Source organism: Hippocampus comes, unplaced genomic scaffold (assembly GCF_001891065.2).
Source record: "Hippocampus comes isolate QL1 unplaced genomic scaffold, H_comes_QL1_v1.1 scaffold92, whole genome shotgun sequence".
Lineage (NCBI taxonomy): Eukaryota > Metazoa > Chordata > Actinopteri > Syngnathiformes > Syngnathidae > Hippocampus > Hippocampus comes.
Window position 1 is genome coordinate 2,719,785 of NW_017805379.1, and position 19,054 is coordinate 2,738,838.

The 19,054-nt window shown below is 43.7% G+C and overlaps 2 protein-coding genes across 2 annotated transcripts; one reads left to right on the forward strand and one right to left on the reverse strand.

The window, feature by feature from the left end:
• The first annotated feature begins 1,346 nt into the window (after window positions 1-1,346).
• sav1 (salvador family WW domain containing protein 1) lies at window positions 1,347-8,877 on the forward strand. The gene is made up of 5 exons (XM_019872575.1): window positions 1,347-1,694; window positions 3,253-3,732; window positions 5,479-5,749; window positions 6,172-6,330; window positions 7,261-8,877. The coding sequence occupies exons 1-5, from the start codon at window positions 1,601-1,603 to the stop codon at window positions 7,466-7,468; spliced, it is 1,212 nt and encodes a 403-aa protein (XP_019728134.1). The 5' UTR covers window positions 1,347-1,600; the 3' UTR covers window positions 7,469-8,877.
• A 1,486-nt stretch (window positions 8,878-10,363) lies between these two features.
• atl1 (atlastin GTPase 1) lies at window positions 10,364-18,910 on the reverse strand. The gene is given in 15 exon segments (XM_019872574.1): window positions 10,364-11,200; window positions 11,290-11,304; window positions 12,450-12,881; window positions 12,956-13,027; window positions 13,577-13,633; window positions 13,719-13,846; window positions 14,347-14,485; window positions 14,572-14,664; window positions 14,779-14,835; window positions 15,580-15,630; window positions 15,771-15,875; window positions 16,433-16,506; window positions 16,509-16,527; window positions 16,933-17,183; window positions 18,271-18,910. Coding segments are annotated over 15 exon segments (1,659 nt in total). The 5' UTR covers window positions 18,305-18,910; the 3' UTR covers window positions 10,364-11,068.
• Window positions 18,911-19,054: the final 144 nt, after the last annotated feature.

Consider the following 19,054-nt stretch of genomic DNA (forward strand, 5'->3'; position numbering starts at 1 on the left):
CATTCTTGCACAATGATGACATTCTCTTAAATTCAGATCTCAAGATCGAGAAATTTTTACTTCATTTACTTTTGCCTTAAGAATTATGACTTTATTGTCCAAATATTTAGACTTTACCAGAACGTTCCAGAAGAGATACATCATATCTTTCTATACCAAACATAAATTAGTCCCAGTTTAGACAGACCAAGCTGACAGAAATATTGGGGTCACAATCAATTTAAGTATTTGACTCAGTCCTCCACCCCCCCCCCCCCCAAAAAAAAGACTGGTATTCCAGGTCAAAAGAACAATAGTCTGTATACAGCTTCCCTTGTGATGAGGCTTTCAGTGTGTCATTTGAATAGATACAAGCGCTCTTCTGTCCAGTGCATAACTTCCCAATCACAAAGCTGCCTGTTGGCTGATGTTCATGCGCATCAAACATCATCACAACACATCATGTACATACGATGTATAAGTAGTTATAAAAATGTATGCCAACACTATGTCGCACTCACTGTAAATGCCACATGTATTGTAATGAGTAATGACATGTTGCAGAAAAGTGTTTATAGGTACAAATCCATACATTTTTATGGATGATGTAATGTTGATGTTTCTGTCCAATGAAAAGCACGTTTAGCCTTTTTTTCTGTTCACACTTTTTGGGGATATGCTTTCCTCCAAATATGCATTTTCCACTCTTTGTGTGTGTGTGTGTGTGCGTGCGTGTGTGCGTGCGTGCATTTCCCTCTATTTTGTATATATTTGTTTTTTCTCATTTTAATTTTTGTTTTGGCATTTTGTCCCAATGTATTTTACACAATGTTTTCCTCGTGTTTTTACATGCTTTTCATCGGACGACAACGATGTTGGTTACTGCAGCAAATTAAAATATTATATTCAAATTGTGTAGATCCTTAATTTCGTCACATGGATTAACATTTGTAATTTTAACACAATCCTCCTGGGTGGAAAAAAAAGAATTGGAGCAGAAAGTTTGGTTTAAATATTTTAATTATATTTGAATTGTCATTGCTGTATGTTTTTATCAAGTAAAACAATAGAGTGCTGTTTTTCTGATTTAATAAGAAAAAATAGACAATGTAAAACTATTGGGGGCGTCGTTTTGATATTTTCAGACGTTGAATTGGGCATAAATCGAGATGTCCACGTGTATTTTTGGTGATGACTGATTTTGTGGGTGACGTTTTGTGCGTTTTACACTGTCCGTTTAATTTATTTTGCGATTGCAGGTTGGGTGAAACAGGTTTATTGCATTTTCATGTTTTTAAATAGGGAAATATTTGAGATGTGGGCGAGTTGAGCGCCTTCAAACAACCACGTTTGCGCATGCGCCCGCAGGTAGGGGCACCCGTCTGCGCATGCGTACAATTAACTCAAGCGACCAGAGTCGCGTCTCACTCTAGTTAGCACCGGCTAGGCTAATTCGCCTCGTCCTCCGAAGCGGACCGCTTCCAAAATGTTGTCTCTCCGCGCTTGGCGACGAGGAGAGCGGGGCGGCCTCCGAGCGGAGGGCTTGACAGCGCCGCGTTGTTGACGTCGTCTCCCCGCTCCCCTCCCCCACCAGCGCCGCCACGCTCAAACTGGAGTTATTATGCTCTCGCGAAAGAAGAGTAAAAGCGAGTCGTCGAAGCCGGCCGAGGTCCACGGGAAGTATGTGAAGAAAGAGACGTCGCCGCTCCTCCGAAGTAAGCAACAGGTTGCTGGATAGTTAGCCCAGCCTAGTTTAGCCCGTCCTAGCCTCTCTCGCTATCGATTTAATTCATGTTGTTTGCTCCTCGATTACACCCTGTAAGTCACAGCGAGGACGTGGAAACATTTAGTCGCACTTTTTTTTTCTTACTCCGTTTATGCTAAACTTAGGCCACGTTTAAGCGCACTCTTTTAAAGCAGCCAGCTGCTCTCCTGGCAGCGAAACGTTATAACAAAGCTTCTCCGCTACTGTATACGTCACTTGCATTGGCTCAAATTAGAATTCTAAGATACTAGCCATCATCAGCCAATGTTTTAATGTCGTCTATTGGCTCATGTCACACTATGTTCTCTTCTGTAACGTCCCATTTGTTTTCATTCCCGTTCATGACCCTAGTTGTGTTCCTATTTGTTCCCTATTATGTCCCATCATGTCCTCTGTTGCGCCATCGGGTTCTATTTATTCCGTTTTGGGTTTTTTTTTAACGATATCATACCATCAATTCACATGCTGTGTCCTGTGGCTCCCTAGCATGGCCCATCATGCTCCATAATGTCCCCATGATGCTGAATTGTGTCCTATTTATTCCCATTTTGTTTCAATAATGCCCCATTGTCTCCCAGTTTGCCCCGTTATCTCCTTTATTATTATTATTTTTATTATAATAGCATCATATTATCTCATAATGCTTGGTGGTGACACCACAGTATAAAATATCAATTCTGGACTCCATTTCAACTTGTCAAATTCTTGTTTGTGTTTGAAATACACAAGTTGTAAACCAACCTAAAGTAATTTATATATATATATATTAATTACTGTCACACATTTTTTTTTCTCTACTGCATTAATTGTCAAAGGGAGGCTCTAATTTGCTTTTTTTTTCATTCTAGTGCAGTTCGGTGGTATCAAACTATTACGTTCAATTAAACCTTTTAGCACTCTTTGTTTTTACAAATTTAAAGTAGCTGCAGCTTTTCTTGAACCTTTGTATCCATTTGCAATTGAATTTTTGGGGGACAAATTAAAGCAGTGTTAATAGTCAAACTTTGCATAATGTTACAGTGTCCTACAAGAATATCAAATATCCTCGGGGAGAAAACTTGCCTTGTTTTTGGAGAACTTGACTTTCTACCATCCTGCTACTCTATTTTAATGTTGATCATGAGACTAGAGAGGCAAGTTTTTCTGGTACTTCTAAAAAGTTTGACAAAAGAGGTTGTACTGTATTGCTAATAATAATCTTTCTACAGCCAGCAGAGGGAGCATCCACTTCTAAAGTGAACTGTAAGTCTGCGTATCTCCACTTCTTAAAATAAAATAGGACCTTATTTACAGTGACTCCAGTGAATATGGTCTAATAAACAGTCACCCCGCATTCCATTCCATTCCCTCACGATGTCTTTTAAATCTGCCGCTTTAGGGAAACCCAACGCATTCAGTGGCCTGGCATTTGCCTGTAATGGCTCAACACAACCGTCCTGGTAGCAAGCAACTTCTTACATTGTAAACGTAACTTATAGCTAACGCAAGTTCCTTTTTTTTCCCTACAGATCTTATGCCCTCGTTCATTCGTCATGGCCCCACCATGCCCCGCCGCGCCGATGTGCCAATGCCCGACATGGGGCCCTCTGCCTATGCGGCGGCCCCCGGCCGAGAGCCAAACTTGTCCCGCAGCAAGAGCTTCCTCCGCGCCGCTGTGCCGCGTCCACCGCACGAGGCGGCCCGCCGCGAGAGCCATCGCTTGTCTGCGCCGTCGTACCTGCCGCGCAGCCTTGGCGATCTGCCGCACGAATACGCCGGCTCCCTGCAGTCTTTCTTGACAGACGGAGGCCCCGTGTCGGAGAATGGCGACGCCGGGCGCTACTACTTCCACCCCCAGGAAGCTTCCTACTACGAGGGTAGGCAACAGCAGCCCCGGAGGATGCCGGAACGCTTCCCGGATGAGTACCACTACTACGAGCATGGAGAACATAGTTTCCAAAGACATCCGCGGCAACACACGCCCCCCACACCCAGCAGACCCCCCTCCGGTAATTTTTCCGCCCTTTTGCCCACACTGCGCAACATGTAGGGAGTGTGTCTGTTGTGAACCCTGGCATTTCAATTTAGGGGAAAAACAATCCAGAAAAAAATAGGGAATATCCAAAATTATGAAAAAAAATATTGTGAGGAAAAAAATGTTGAGTCCAGGAACCACCAATATGCAGGGGTTGACTCTAGTTTTCAATTGTAATATAGGCCACTAGATGGCAGACATGTCTTAGTTGTGCTCACCCTGAGTCGTATACTGCCTTATATAAGGTGATTAGGCGTAATCTTTGTTTTGCGGATTTGGAATGGTGTGCAGGCCAAACATTAGGATTTTATTAATATAAAAATTATGAGTTAGTATATTTTTATGGGAAAAAATATACTAACTCACATCTTCTGCACATCTTCTGGCTCATTGACGCCCATGTGAAATGCGTCCTAGGGCAATTTTCCGCAGCCCTGCAGGTGGCACGCAAAATGGTCGCGGCGACCGTGTTTAAAGAGAAGTCCACAGCCTCATGAACAAGTCTTTTCATATCCATACCCCGTGTTCGACGCGCGTCACGCTTAGGTCGGCGTGATCGGAATGCAGGCAGAGGCTTCTCGGGATGCCACACAGCTCGCTCTGCTTCATCTTGTGTGTTTGTGCTCTTTCTTTTTCGGAACATGACAAACATGTGACTGTGTGCTCAGAGTCAGGCATTCGGGTGATATGCACATCAGCACATTTCCGTTTTGCTGTGCTATTTTTGTTTGCGATGAACTTATCGAAATACTTAGTAGTTTATTTTATCGTGGCTTTTTTTTCTCAAAATTAAGAATTACATTTTTATATGATTAATTGTAATACTAGTTTCCTGTTCGTAGCTAGAGTTGCTCTGCGCCATAGCCAGACTCCTGTGAAAAATGTCCAGTGAAGCGCTTAACTCTAGTCTTTCGCAACTCTGCATTTCACGTTAGTTTAGCGATTAGCATTAGCTTCTCCCTGTGGTCATGTTCTCTCTTCTTGCTCGCTGTGTCAGCGACTCCTCGACAGCACTATGTGACTTCCAGAGTACTTCCAAAGTGCAGCAAATGGCGGACACTACGATGATGATGATGATGATGATGATGGTGGTGGTGGTGATGATGATGATGATGATGATGAGGAGTCGGTTGCGGCGGAGGCGGAGTGCATTTCTGTGGCGTGCTCTCGCATTCCTCTTCTTCACTCGCCAACTTGCAGTGACCTCTCTCTCCCGCTCCCTCTTGACTTGCTGTCACCTCCCAAGCGTTCTTTTCGAGGGGGGGCTGTGGTGTTGTCGCACAGCCGTCAGGATGTGGATTGTTGGATGTTTTTAACGGTTCGATAACCAAGGGCGTAAGCATGTTCAAACACTTTTCTTTAACATTCACCAAATCACGCTGTCAGGCAAGACGTCTTTACTAGTTTTGGACTCTCCTCGCAAAGAGGAGGCCAAGGCTCCACTTTTGAAATAAACATGGCTATAAAAAGGCTGTACACCCCTGCCCGGATGCTAGTGGGTTTTTTTTTTGTTTTGTTTTGCTCTTATTTTGGCGGGGTGGCCATTGGGAATTTCAGGAAAACTTGTTAATTTTTCCCAAAAGGCCCGTGTGTTTCCTGGCTGGTCTTGGGACTCAGTTCCCTTCAAAATGTTGATTTTGAACTCACCAAAAAATTCCTCACTCATTTACTCAATGTTTGCTCGTGTCGCTGAGAGAAATATTTTACATCCTCCCTGCAGGCATAGGTCGAATCCAGGCCAAATCGCTGGGGAACCTCTCCAGCCTGACTGCAGAGGACCTGCCCCTCCCCACCGGCTGGACCGTGGACTGGACCATCCGCGGCAGGAAGTACTATATCGACCATAACACCAACACGACGCACTGGAGCCACCCGCTGGAGCGCGAGGGGCTCCCGCCGGGCTGGGAGAAGGTGGAGTCGGCCGAGTTCGGCGTCTACTTTGTGGACCACATCAACAAAAGGGCACAGTATCGGCACCCCTGCGCTCCCAGGTACCGTTGTCTTAAATTCGCCCGTGGCCATGCTTGTATCTCGGATCACTCGTATTTAAAATCATCTTTCCTTGTTGAAATGAATGGAAATGTCATCAATTCATTCAAGTCAACCCCCCCCCCAAAAAAAAAAGCCAGCTTTTTTTATTGTTCAACACGTTCTAATGTGCATTACTGCCACCTACAGGAGTGATGTAGAACAGGATGTCTTCTTTTTTTTTTTTTGTCCCCCCCATTAAATGCACATTTAGGACTGCTTGGCCCTCGATTTCCCACAACAAAGGCCTTCTTAAAGACACTTAACGCCCCCAGGTCCATCTTTGAAAAGGTCTTAAAACACATCGCAAATCCGATTAAAAACACGTTTCCTTTTGAATACATTTTCCTCAAACGTCTTAGAGATTTAACCCGTTATGTTGCAGTGTGCCCCGCTACGACCAGCCGCCGCCTCTGCCGCCTCCGCCTATTACCTATCAGCCGCGGCCCGCCGAGAGGAACCAGCCGGTGCTGGTGCCGGCAAACCCCTACCACACCGCTGAGATCCCGGACTGGCTGCAGGTCTACGCCCGTGCCCCCCTCAAGTGAGTACTTACCTTTAAACAGGAATTTGTATTTTGTTATTATTTTTTTCCCCATGTTGTTTTAAAACTGACAGTTACAAAACACTGAAGAAACTCGCGAGAAAATGGATGGAAAAAGAAACATTTTTTTACCCAACAGCATAAGGCCAATATAAAATAACACACTGAAAGTATGAAAGACCCAAAATGAATTCTAGTTAAAGAAAAAAAACCCCACAAAATAATTAACAGTATAAAATTTAAGCAGGAATGAATATTCTGATCAAATGAATGTCTTTTGCGGCAAACTTCATGGTGAATATTTATAACAGTAAGCCCGACTTTTTATTAGCGACTCAATGTGGTACTTCAGGGCTGCCAAGTGCCCACGGGCACCATGTAAGTGACGCCTGAATTAGACATTCAAAAGCTGAGAGAAGGTCAAATTAAATTCACTAGTGCACATAGTAATGCATTTTAGATTCATCCTGAAATTTCACCCAAAATCTCAATATCCCAAACTTTTTATGACTAGAGATAGTCTACTAGTTCAATAGCATCCATGAACCGAGGCTCTGTTCCAACCATTTTTTTGTTTTTAACGAAGAAGATCATAAAGCCTCAACACCATGGATCAAGAATGCACACATTCATTCACCCGTGTTACATAAATGACCATTCTGCAGTTGAATTATTCAACACAAACTAGCCGCCTTCACACGAGGCTCATCAATCGTATTAGCATACTTGCCAAAATAACACGCTAGCGCAAAACTGTGACGTCACAAACGGGCGCGCTAACGCTTGACATGGGGTTCACTGTAGTCTCAACAATTTCCGTATCGAGCATATTGATCGGTGTAGATTCTAGTCAATCGGCGGTGTCGCCACAGTGGGCGTCCCTCGGCGCGTTCCCAACCGCGCCACGCCTGAGCCGAGTTCTTCCGCCAGGTATGACCACATCCTGAAGTGGGAGCTCTTTCAGCTGGCCGACCTGGACACGTACCAGGGCATGCTGAAGCTGCTCTTCATGAAAGAACTGGAGCACATCGTCAAGTCGTACGAGGCGTACCGCCAGGCGCTGCTCTCCGAGGTTGAGGCCCGCAAACAGCGGCAGCAGTGGTACGCCCAGCAGTCACCGGGCAAAAGCTTCATGTGACCAAAACACGCCACCCTCCGTGCCCGTCTTCACCTCGCGTGCCTTTGCCTCTTGATCCAAATATTTAAAAAAAAAAAAAAAAAAAAAAACTCTGGAAACACTCCGATGAAGAAGCTACCACGTAGGAGGACTGGCAAAACAACGTTGTGCCTCTTTAAACAGTGAACCAAAACTCAGCATTTGCAACACGGACATGCAGGAAGACCCTTTTTTGGCTCTTTTTTGCCCCACTTTTTTCTTTTTTATAAAGACAATCGACCAAAACTTGGGCAATATTTAAGTGTCGATAAGAAACCCGTCTTTATTACAAATAAGCATCACCTCGGGAAGATAATAAGCTACTGGAACTTTTGGAAAACTTTTTCATGCAAAAGACTTTGGGGAATTTTTTTTTTTTTTTTTTTTTTGTCAGGACGCTAACTGTTACGCCTTTTTTTTTTTTTTGTTTGTTTTTTATATCCCGAAATGTCTCAAAGCCATACGTTGCTGGTGGAACAGTACACTTTGCTACCAGCAAGAAATTTTTGAAATATCATATTTTAATATATTTTTATCTGAAAACGTGTATGCAGGTTCTGCCCATTCCTGTGGGGATTTAGTCTGATTTTGTACGAAAAGGCAACAAGCTGTAATTAGTAGATAGTGGAAGAAGTATCGATCTTAATGAATTAGGATTTGATAGGAAGCTAAATTTCAGTAGTTCAGTTCAAAAAAAGTCAAGGTTCACTACACACGTGGTGGAATATTTAACTAGTATATTTGTGTTGTTCAGAATTTTGGTGATTACAGCTTTCTTCTCACAACACCCCCAAATTCACCATCTCTCGGAATTTCAGAGGAAACAATGATTTCATATGAAGAATTTGCTTAAGAATTGGCCTGCTTCTAATTGTATACGTTTCACTTTTTCAATCAAACTACTGAAATGAATCAACATTTCTACCTTATTCTAATTCATTGACAGACGGATGTTTTTTTTTCCTGTTTTATGCACAAAGCGGGTTAATTCTAAGCCGTATAGAAAAATTGTGCATCAGTAACGATACTTGAGAGCTCAAAGCTGGACAAAAATTTTTTTGCTTTCATTTTGGCGAAGTTGCAGCAAAAAAAAGTCAGTCAACAGTTTGAGCTCACCTTAGTATTGGACTGTGATTGGTTTACTTAGTGGCGGCCTACTGGCCTGGGCTCTCCGCTTGGCTTCACTTTTCGTACAATTTCCAAGTAAATCCTCTCGCAAAGGCATGAGCAGTTACTGAATATCCCAGAAGGATGTTTGAGACTCTGATATGACGACATTTTGTGCGTTTTGCCACAAAATAACACTACTACAGCAAGAGTCCCATTAGAGTCGCACTGCGGGTTATGTAGAACCTGGCGAAATAAAAATTTCAAGTCTGCTTTCTACCATGCCATTGTTGTTTGCAAGCTCGCATTCCACCTCACACAATGCGCAGCGCCGAATCGATTTATTATATTTTATGAATGCAAGTCATCAAATGGTGCTTTGAGGGCCAACGCGATGGCCGCAAAATGCTAGTTTGCGACACAGGGGTGAAAGCCTTACCTGCTGGTAAAATTCTATCGTGGGGTAGACCCACAAAAAAAAAAAAAAAAACACTCCCATTTGGGGTTGAAGTGGATGTTTTGGCTTGGTAAAGTCCGAGAGAAAATTACCCAAATTTAAGCATGTCTATCATGAGTAGACCTGCCAAAGTCCAAAGAAACCAAGCCTGAAAAGACACACACATCTGCCATTTTGGTTTGAAGAGGACATTTTGGCTTGTTAGTGTCCTCTATAATTATCAAAATAAATAAATTTGAAAAATCGTGTGAGCAGACTGGGGCCCTGAGTATGTTGAACCGACACAACAACGACATAAACCAACAAAATAATACATAGATCTCACAAAAACCACTCTTCTAACGTGTTTGTTTCAAACCTGATCTTAATGACACACATTAGAGAACATCGACACCATGCGTTACTGATGTAGTTTGTAAGTGGGCTCGCCAGACAAAACATTAGGCACACCGGAGCATCCCAATGACTTCAAGCACAAGAGTTGTATCAGACGTTCCGTTATTTTGGTGAACAATGATTTATGCGTTTATTCTTGTGGTTCGCAAAACCGTTCCATGTTTGGGTGCACCATACAGGGTGTCTGCAAAGTCTCTTTAAAATTTTAGAAAATGTTTATTCATGCTTTTGATTTCATACATTTGTTCAGATTGTAAGGAGACATTATAGACACGCTGTACGATTTTGTCACCTTGAGTGAAAAGAAAACCAATTTCCAATCAAGTATTTGACAAATATGCAATTCCACTGAAACAAATAAACCATTCTGGGAGAAAAATATATTTAAAATAATGATAATGTGATGCAGGCTGTACAATTAAAAACTACATATATTATTTGTAATTAACACAAAAACAGGTAAGGGGGAAAAAAATGTACATGAAGACACTGTGTGCAAAGCCATACATATTTGTGTTAAATAATATTGCGACATATAACATGTGCAAGTCAATAAAATATGAATAGATGTTTTAAAAAATCAATAAGCTTGTTGCTGTCATGCTCACACGGACACTAATAACAATAAAAAAACATGACAAACGCTGTGAAAAGATTTTTTTTTTTAATCTATCGGAGAAGAAAAGCAGTGTATGCATAAGTTTGTCCAATAAAATAAAAAAATCTTATGGGGCGGGGGGTAGGGTGGATCTGAGAAATGTACAAGTTACTGTAGGTATGAAAACCCGAACATTATTTTTTCAATACAATTTTGGCCTGTTGCATGGACAGTACAAATCACTTCATAAAACATAAATTACATAAAAACTACAATGAAGCTTTTTGCATAGATGCAAACGCCCTAAACCTATATAAAAAAAAAAATGCCGATCTGACTAATTGTATGAATCAATTCAAAAAACATCCAAGTGGATTCAATTCAATTAAAAAAAAAAAAGTATGTTCTGAACATAAATTGACGTAGTATGACAACGACAATGTATTTGTAGGCAAATTAAAATCATTCTCTCACGGGGGCAAAAAAAAAAAGTGAACATACAATACAATACATCCTGATTTATATAGCGGGCGCAAGTGTCCCGCGTGAAGTGACTCGCCTGCATTGTTTAGCGTACTTTGACCAAACAGAAAAAAAAAAAACAAGACACTTGATTTCCCCCGTGTGACGAGCCGTTTTGAGCGTATTTGAGAACCTACTAGTGCGCTGTTTGTCCTCACTAAATACTAGTAACATGACTGAAGCGCTACATGTTAACTCCTAGAATGTTGTCACTCGTCACTTTGAAACACGCAGTTGTCTGCTCGGTCACAGTTTTCCCCTCACCAGTCAGTCACATTTGGAAGGAAACGTAACTAGCAAGGCTCTTATTTCAGTACTGCGCCCTGGTTGTTCTACTGGTGCCCTGGTAGGATATCACAAACACTCAAGTGGCTCGCCATATGCCACGCGGCGACTACCTCCCCCGCCCGATTGGTGATTGACAGCTGCTGAGTGATGAAGACGCTCGTCGTATACATGAGCAGTGTACAAGTCCGTGCTGAGCGGGATTAAAAGAAGACGGTCAGTCCCGCTTCTTGTCGCGCTCCTCGCCCGCCGCCGCCGCCGCCCCAACGTCGTCGGCCTGATGGCCAGGGAAGGCGTGCTGGTACAGGTGCCTGTGATTGGCCGCTACGTTGTACAGCTTGTGGAGCGCCTGCGTTGAAGTGGACAGCGGGAGTCACAAAGTGGTCACGCAGGAAACTGAAAAACGTCACAGCGAAGGATGCGTGGAGACAGTCTTACCTCATTCGTGCTCCCCTGCGGAGGCATCAACGGGAAAACACATGGTGAGTCAAGAAAAATCAGTACAATGTTCGAATTTCATAAGAGTATTGCTGCCCTCTGGTGTCTGTTTAACTGCATTGCAAATGCTGGCCTTGTATGGGTGAGTACAAATTTTGTGATGGTTTTTTTCTCACTTGAATTCTCAATGTATTTGGGCAGACGGGAGGGATTGATGGATGTATGAGTGGACCACCTGATGGATGAGTGGATGTCAATATAGATCAATTGAACGGTGATGGGTGGAAGAACCGATGTAAGGATGATGAAAACAAGGTTAACGAAAATGAACCCCAAAAAAAAAACCGAGAATTTAACTTTTTGGGTCGGTCCCTTTTTGACCCATCCATCAATCCATCCATTTTCAAATCCGCTTTATCCTCATGCTGGAGCCTATCCCAGCTGTCTTCGGGCAGTAGGCAGGGGACACCCTGAACCGGTTGCCAGCCAATCGCAGGGCACACAGAGACTAACAACGATCCGTGCTCACGCTCAAACCTAGGGACAATTTTGAGCGTTCAATCAGCCTGCCATGCATGTTTTTGGAATGTGGGAGGAAACCGGAGTACCCGGAGAAAACCCATGCAGGCCGGGAGAACATGCAAACTCCACACAGGGAGGCTGGAACTGGAATCGAAACCCACGACCTCTACACCGTGAGGTCAACGCACTAACCATTCGTCCACCAGGCTGCCCTTTTTGACCTAATGTGTTTATTTTTTTTTTTTTTAACCTGTGAGTTATTTTTTAAACTGGTTTAGTGTGTGGCATCCAAAATATTGCTTGAAAAACAATCCAAATATGGATCAAAAACAGACCAACATACTTGGCTCAATTTGATCCAATTTGCGGGGGTTCTTGTCGAAAACCTTCACATTTTTTGGGGGTTGTTTTGTACATTAAAAAAAAAAAGTAGGTCAAATTGACCAATGAGAGGTCGTTTCCTTTTGGACACATAATTGCATTATTTTTAGAGTGTGTGGATTATGGACGAAAACTGGGTGGCAAAACAAATGGATAGATGGAAAAACGCATGCGCTGATGGATGGAGAGACCGAGGCCGGACAAACGAATGAACAGTCAGAAGTTAAAAATACGGAAAGACATACGTTGTGACCAACCTGATCCCAAAGCGCCCCGGCCACTTGGTCGATGACGGCCCCCAGCTCTCTGTACTCCCCCGAGTAGCGTATGTAGGCCCAGGTGCAGAGCGTGATGAGGGCCAGACCCAGGATCATGTTGCACAAGCTGGCGATGACGTCCACACCCACGAAGCCCGTCACACCCGCCGCCACGTACATGACGAAGATGACCACAAAGAGGGTGGCGGGCGTGCGGGCGGCGTGGAAAATGTTTTTGGAGTCATTGTGCTTGATGTACTGGACGAAGACCTGGTCCACCTCGCCGGCCAGCTGCTGCAGGTAACGCCGACTGAACTCCTCGCCGCCCATCTTCTTCACGCCGCGGAACAGCGCCAGAGCCTCCTCGCGGATGACGGCATGGCGCGCCTGCAGCTCACTGGGCGCCAGGAACGGGCGGTCGCCGCCGCACACCTGACGGGAGGGGGGTAGAGCGGGGGAGGTTAGTGGCGATAAACAACGAGGCGCGCGTCTTACGGCGGACACACCTCTTCCATTTTCTTGTTGTACAGATCCTTGGCCGCGGCCACCGCCGCCAGGTTGTTGGCCTCGGCCGTGGCCTGACAAAAACCACATTATTAGTTCATCGTCCCTCCTTCATTCCATCATCAGTCCTTCCAACCCCTCATCGTCCATTTGTCTAAAGAGCCATTTGTCCATCCATGCAACCACAAATTTCTCCATCTGTCCGTTTGTCCTCCCATCAGTCTCTCATCCATCTGTTCATCCACTCCTACTGTCCATTTATTCATCCAACCGCTTTCACATCATCCATCCATCCATGCACGCATCAGTCCGTCATCCATATGTCTGTTTGTCCATCCCTCCGGCCAGCCATACATCATCTGATTGTCATCTTCCAAGTTTCATGCCGCGAAGTGAAATTTGCCTCGTTGAAACCTATTATTAGAGGTTTTGGTTTCATGGCGAGTCATCAACTCAAATATTTCCACATTTAGCGTCGGCCATCTGTCCAAGTATACATGCTTCCAATTTGACAAACTCTTATCGAAGGACCAAAAAGTGGTCATTTCTTCTGATCAAAATGGCAGACTCGATGTTGGATGACGACTTGAGACTTCTGAGTGGGTCTCTTCATGCCATGTTACCTGGAGCATGGATTTGGGATGAGGCAGCTCCTCTCCCTGGTAAATCTTGATGTAAGCCTGGAGCACAAACACAAGAACAAAAGCGTTAAGAAAAAAATCCAAAAAAACGGCGGAAATTTTGAAATACGGCAGTATTCCCAACCTTGAAGTACTCGAGCAGGCCTCTGCAGGTGATCTTACTGCCATTGATTTCCTTCACGTCAATGTTGCCAGGACTCAGGAGCCAGGGCACCAGAATCTTCAAGTTGCTGATGAACTCGCCGTCGATCTCTGAAATGATCAAGAGGCCATTTCAGAAATTTTGGCAAGAGTGGTCGCCAGGTACTTCTGAGTGGCTAAACTGAAATGAAACGATGGAGAAAACAAAATTCTCAATGAATCCAGTGGAATCTGTGGGTCAGGATGATAAATCAATTGGATGTCGTAAATAGTCGTACAGACACAATTGCGGGACTGCTTGAGGGCAGACTGAGACCCAAACCTCCCAACATTGCGTTTGTGGAAGCCATTTTAGAAAATGTTTGGTATCTTCCATGAGGCTGCTGTTGTCTGTCAAGATGGTCTACGATCAGCTGGCGGCTAACGCTAGTTACTACTCTGCTAACATGGCACCTCAGAAGGCCAATGGCATTTTGGCAACCTCTTGCGGCGTTACGGAACGCCGCAGGTAGATTTAGTCATTCAGTGCGACGACGATGGTTAGATTCAATGAGGGGGAAAAAGATGTGAGTAGTTGGCGAATGACAACTTGTTGGGGGCTCTTTGGCTACCTTTGATCCGTCCGTCAAAGTGCGGATTGGTGGCCACCTTAAGGCCGGGGTGAGGCATCAAGAAGCTGGAGATGTTGGTGAAGCACGAGTGGATGTGTTTGCGCACGTTCTGCAGCTCCTCGTGCTGGTTCTCTGAGATCTACACGCATGATTTAGAAGTGAGGTTAAAGAATGAAGTCGCTTTCAACAGTTGTCTGGAAACTCACATCCTTCACCTACACTGACCTTGAGCCTCTTTTCCAGGAATTTCATGCCGCCTTCCTGCCCGTATGGAAACTCATACGGGAAGCTCCAGTCTCGGATGAGGAAAATCATGGACTGGGAAATACCAAAAGATGAAGGTCAGATTCACAAAGGAACACATGTAACAGTTTAGAAATATAAACACAATACAGTCATATTTCATGATCAAAAGAAAAGAAGGCAACGTACCTGAAACGGTTTAAGGAAGGTCTCCTCCATTGCAAGTCGGCCATACTCTGTGAATAGCTGCAGAGTAAAATTGTAAGACAGACATGTTTTGATCACGTTTATCAATAAATCCATCCATCTGGCACAATTTGTGACTTTCTCTCTGGTTGTCATTTTTAAATCTGTAAAATATTTTCTTGTCCATTAATTTTAATTTTAAAAAAATGAGGATGTGTTGATGCATTTCGACAGAGCAATGATAGTGCTATTGAGAAAGGAGAGGATTTACCCTAGCCAGCTGCCTAAAACGAAAAAGCTGGATTTAACAACAGCACCAGCATCCTTTTTATTTTTTCCTCAGAGAGACATAGATCTGTCTTCCGCATAGCAGTGTAATGAAATACCATGTTTTCTTAAGATGGAACCCAGGGGCAGCAGATACAATGAAAACAACAGGGGCACCAAAATTGAACTCTGTGGAACACCATGTGACAGTGGGGCAGAGCCAGACTCAGAGCAACCAAGGCTAACACAAAAACTTCCATCTGCCAAATAGGATCCAAGCCTATTCTAATGATCCTCATGATCTAATCGATTAATAATCGATTAATCGTTGCACCTCTAAAATACACACCCCATGACTAAGGCCATGACTGGAATCCTATCTTGAGCCTAATCTGTTGTCTCTTGAACAAATATTGAGTCACCTCATGATCATAATGATCCAATTCTTAGACCATAACACAATGTACAAAGATAACCTTGATCCACATGCTGCTTCACCGAGCTGAAAGACATGATCTGAGCATTTTCAATATTTACCTGCAAATGTTGAAGGTCATCTTCTTGGACGTTCTGGGAGATGTTGTAAACCTGCATTTCATAATAATGTTTTGAAAAAAGTAGCTTTGAAGGATATATATATTTTTTTTTTAACAATTTTAAACAGTTGTCAGGTAGATGGAGCATTTCATCACCAAGCAATGATTTGTCAGAGGATGTATTTCTAGTACCTGCATGGAGCTGATCATGGTGCTCAGAGCGAACACGGTGGCTGAGTCGCGCAGCGTGGACTGGCTGTCAAAGGTGCCCTGTGTGTCCATCAGCAGCACTGCCACCTGTGTCACACCAAACAGACACACACACACACACACACACACACACACACACACTTGAAGTATGAAATATGAAAAAGGAAGTCTGCCAAACAACCAACTGAAATGAAGTTGATTTTGTTTTGTTTGAAAATTGTGTTGTACTACCTTGAGATTTCAATTTGATCAATTGATCAAATTCAGCCCCAATTTGTTGTATTTACGGAACTTTTAGGGAGTAATTTAGTAGATATAAAAGTGTTTAGGTGACTTGTAGGGAGTATTTGAGTACATCTCGGAGTATTTAGGTCATGTTGTAAAAGAAGCTTTGTGCACACTACGCAACTGTAATTTAATGTTGCTCATTATGGTGATACTTGGAAAGCCAAGTGCTTTTTAAGGTGGTACGAAGCACTCTGTGTAAATAGTTTGAGAATCACTTCGTTGGACTGAATAAATTGTACTTACCCGTATAGATTTAGTGCAACTAAAGACTTGAGTCCTATTCGGAAGTAACACTACTATTACTTGAGTACAATTTCTGGCTACTCTACCCACACAACAGTCAAAGCAGACTCCACCTTGGTCCCGTCAGGCCGGTCCACCAGGAAGACCTCACTCCAGATCTGGATGCCGGTAGTCTCCCGCTCCGCGCGCCCAGCCAGTCGTCAGACCCCTGGAGTGAAAAATGACTTTATAAGTGTTCCAGAGCTTGTCGTCTGCAGTTGTGTACAGTCGCAAGGATAGAAGATCTATGCACCCCCGTTAGTCTAAACACAGTTTTCTGATTAATATTGCATTTGTGAAATATGAATAATGCAGCAAAATCCACCCATTTGTATCCATCTCAGGGGGCGGCCATTTTATCCTGCATTGCCACTGGCTGTCAGCTGAAATTGACATCACAGTGCCCATGGGCCAAACCTGCGAGCGTCACGTGACTAAACCCAGTAAACGGGTGAGCCGTGACGGTCGCAAACTGAGCCCTTAGGCACTCTGGCAAACACACACACACACACACACACACACACACACACAAAACGAACATGAGAGTGGCCGCGTTTTTGGCCGGGGTACCTACGTGGTTGTACATGTATCGCAGCATGAAGTCCATGAGGAAGGACTTGCCCTTGCGGAAGGCCCCCGCCACCGAGATGGCCACCACCTCGCGGTCGCGCACCTCCTCAGCCAGCAGGATGCGACTCAGCGCCACCTCGTCCAGCTCAAAGGTGTGATCGTCCTTCACCAGCAGCACCTGGATGGGCCGCGCCCGCCCATCCGACTCTTCGTCCTCCGAGCTCCAATCGTACACATTCTTGTCGCCCAGGGACCCTGGAAAAAAAAAAAGCCGTTGTTGTTTTTGGTCATAGGAGCATATCTACATTTGTCCCACATTATAGCAACGTGTTCAGAATTGAAACGGCCTAAGTTTACATTGTTTATTTGTCATTTTTATTTTTATGTCTGCGGTGCATGATTTCGATTCTGATTTGTTTTTTCCCCATCATGCCACATGGTATGTGCAAGCATTATAGAAAAAAAATATATGATTTTTAGCATTGAGGCTACAAGTACATTCAAACTTATTTCCAAAAACCTTCCAATGCGCATTCAAATACGTTTGAACAGTTTGCCGGTCAAAAATATTTCCTCCACATTGGCAGTTTTATGCTTCCGTACAGTGGCAATAAACTTCTCAAGGCAAGAATTGTTCAGTATCTGCTTTAGTGTGAAGTTACTCATGTTACCATTTAGTGCACCCCCCCCCGCCCCCACCCAAATAAAAATCAATAAAAGAACGACACCTGTCTCGATAACTTATAAGTTGGGTCACTTGTAAGTGGAGCTACAATTTTATTTCTAGAAAACGCCCTCTTGAAAACAAACACAATTGCAGAATTAACCCACATGTGCTATTTTTGTATCATAAACATTTCTATCCTTTTTTTTAATGGTTTTGCATGATATTTTCACTTATAAATATTGAACATAAAAATGTCTGCAAAAATGCCTCGCCCAGGCGTTGCCATCACTGCTGCATCTTATCCCAGCCGGACACATCCAACTGGGTCACTCCCTTTATTACTTCCCATATAGGCAAAATCAACATTCTTTTAAAACATACAATATATTACACAAAATACAACGGGCCTCTTGAAGGTGACTTCTTGCCGTCTCGTGATGCACGATTACATAATTACAACACTGAAAAAAAAAACTCAAATCCTTAAAGGCAACAATTAGGTATCATTTCTCATCATTTTTGTCCTTTACCATCTTTGCCATTAATAATCGTTTGATATGGAGCAAAAATAAGCCCCACGCACTGTTATGTCGAGCAGGAGGCCGCGCTGTTAACACCCATTAAAAAAAATAAAAAAGATGAATAAAAAAAATAGATGTTGGCACGTACACTCACCCCAGCTGTCTCTGTCTTTGCGGTGTTTAGCCATCGCGTGAGCCTCCCCCCCACCACCCTAAATATGTACAATAATGACGACAATTAAATGGAAATGTCTCCTCTCTCTCTGCTGTTGTGTCCGCGAGTGCAGCAGCTTGTAGTCTGGCGGGGAGGGGGCGGCAAGGAGGAGGATGCGCCTGGAGAGCAACACCGGAGAGATTGCAGGACGACGACGAAGAGGAGGTGACGAAGAGGAGGATGATGGCGCTTGGACGCTCCGAGTGTGAGGTACATAGATGCCACTAGGGGGCGCGCTTGTCTCTTTCGAGGTCTGTTCAATGTACAGTATCACTGATTTTCAGTAGGCCTCCGGTGTTCGGGAGGGATAGCGGCCGGCCGGCCTGCGAATAGCGAAATCCGAGTATAATTGACTGCAATTGAAATGCGTTGATTTGTCGTCGTCGTTGTTGTTTTCAAACAACAAAAATTCTACCCCCCTCCAAAAAACACGCTAACGTGCGTTTTCCACGAAAAAAAAATCCACAAAATAAACGTGAGTTGGCTTCCCCAGAAAACAACCCCCCCAAAAAAAGTTTAAATATATACAGAATAAAAACAAATAATAATGCTTTCCTGAAACGTTATTAATATGCTAACAGAAAATAATTGGTGCTATACGCTTACTGATATCAAATGCGGCTGTCGCTTGTGGAGGCTCTCAGTCGTACAGGAAAGTTCCATCGTAGAAAGGGTTCTGTCAGTCGTCATCTGTACCTGTGGGTAAAAAACAAAAAACAAAAAA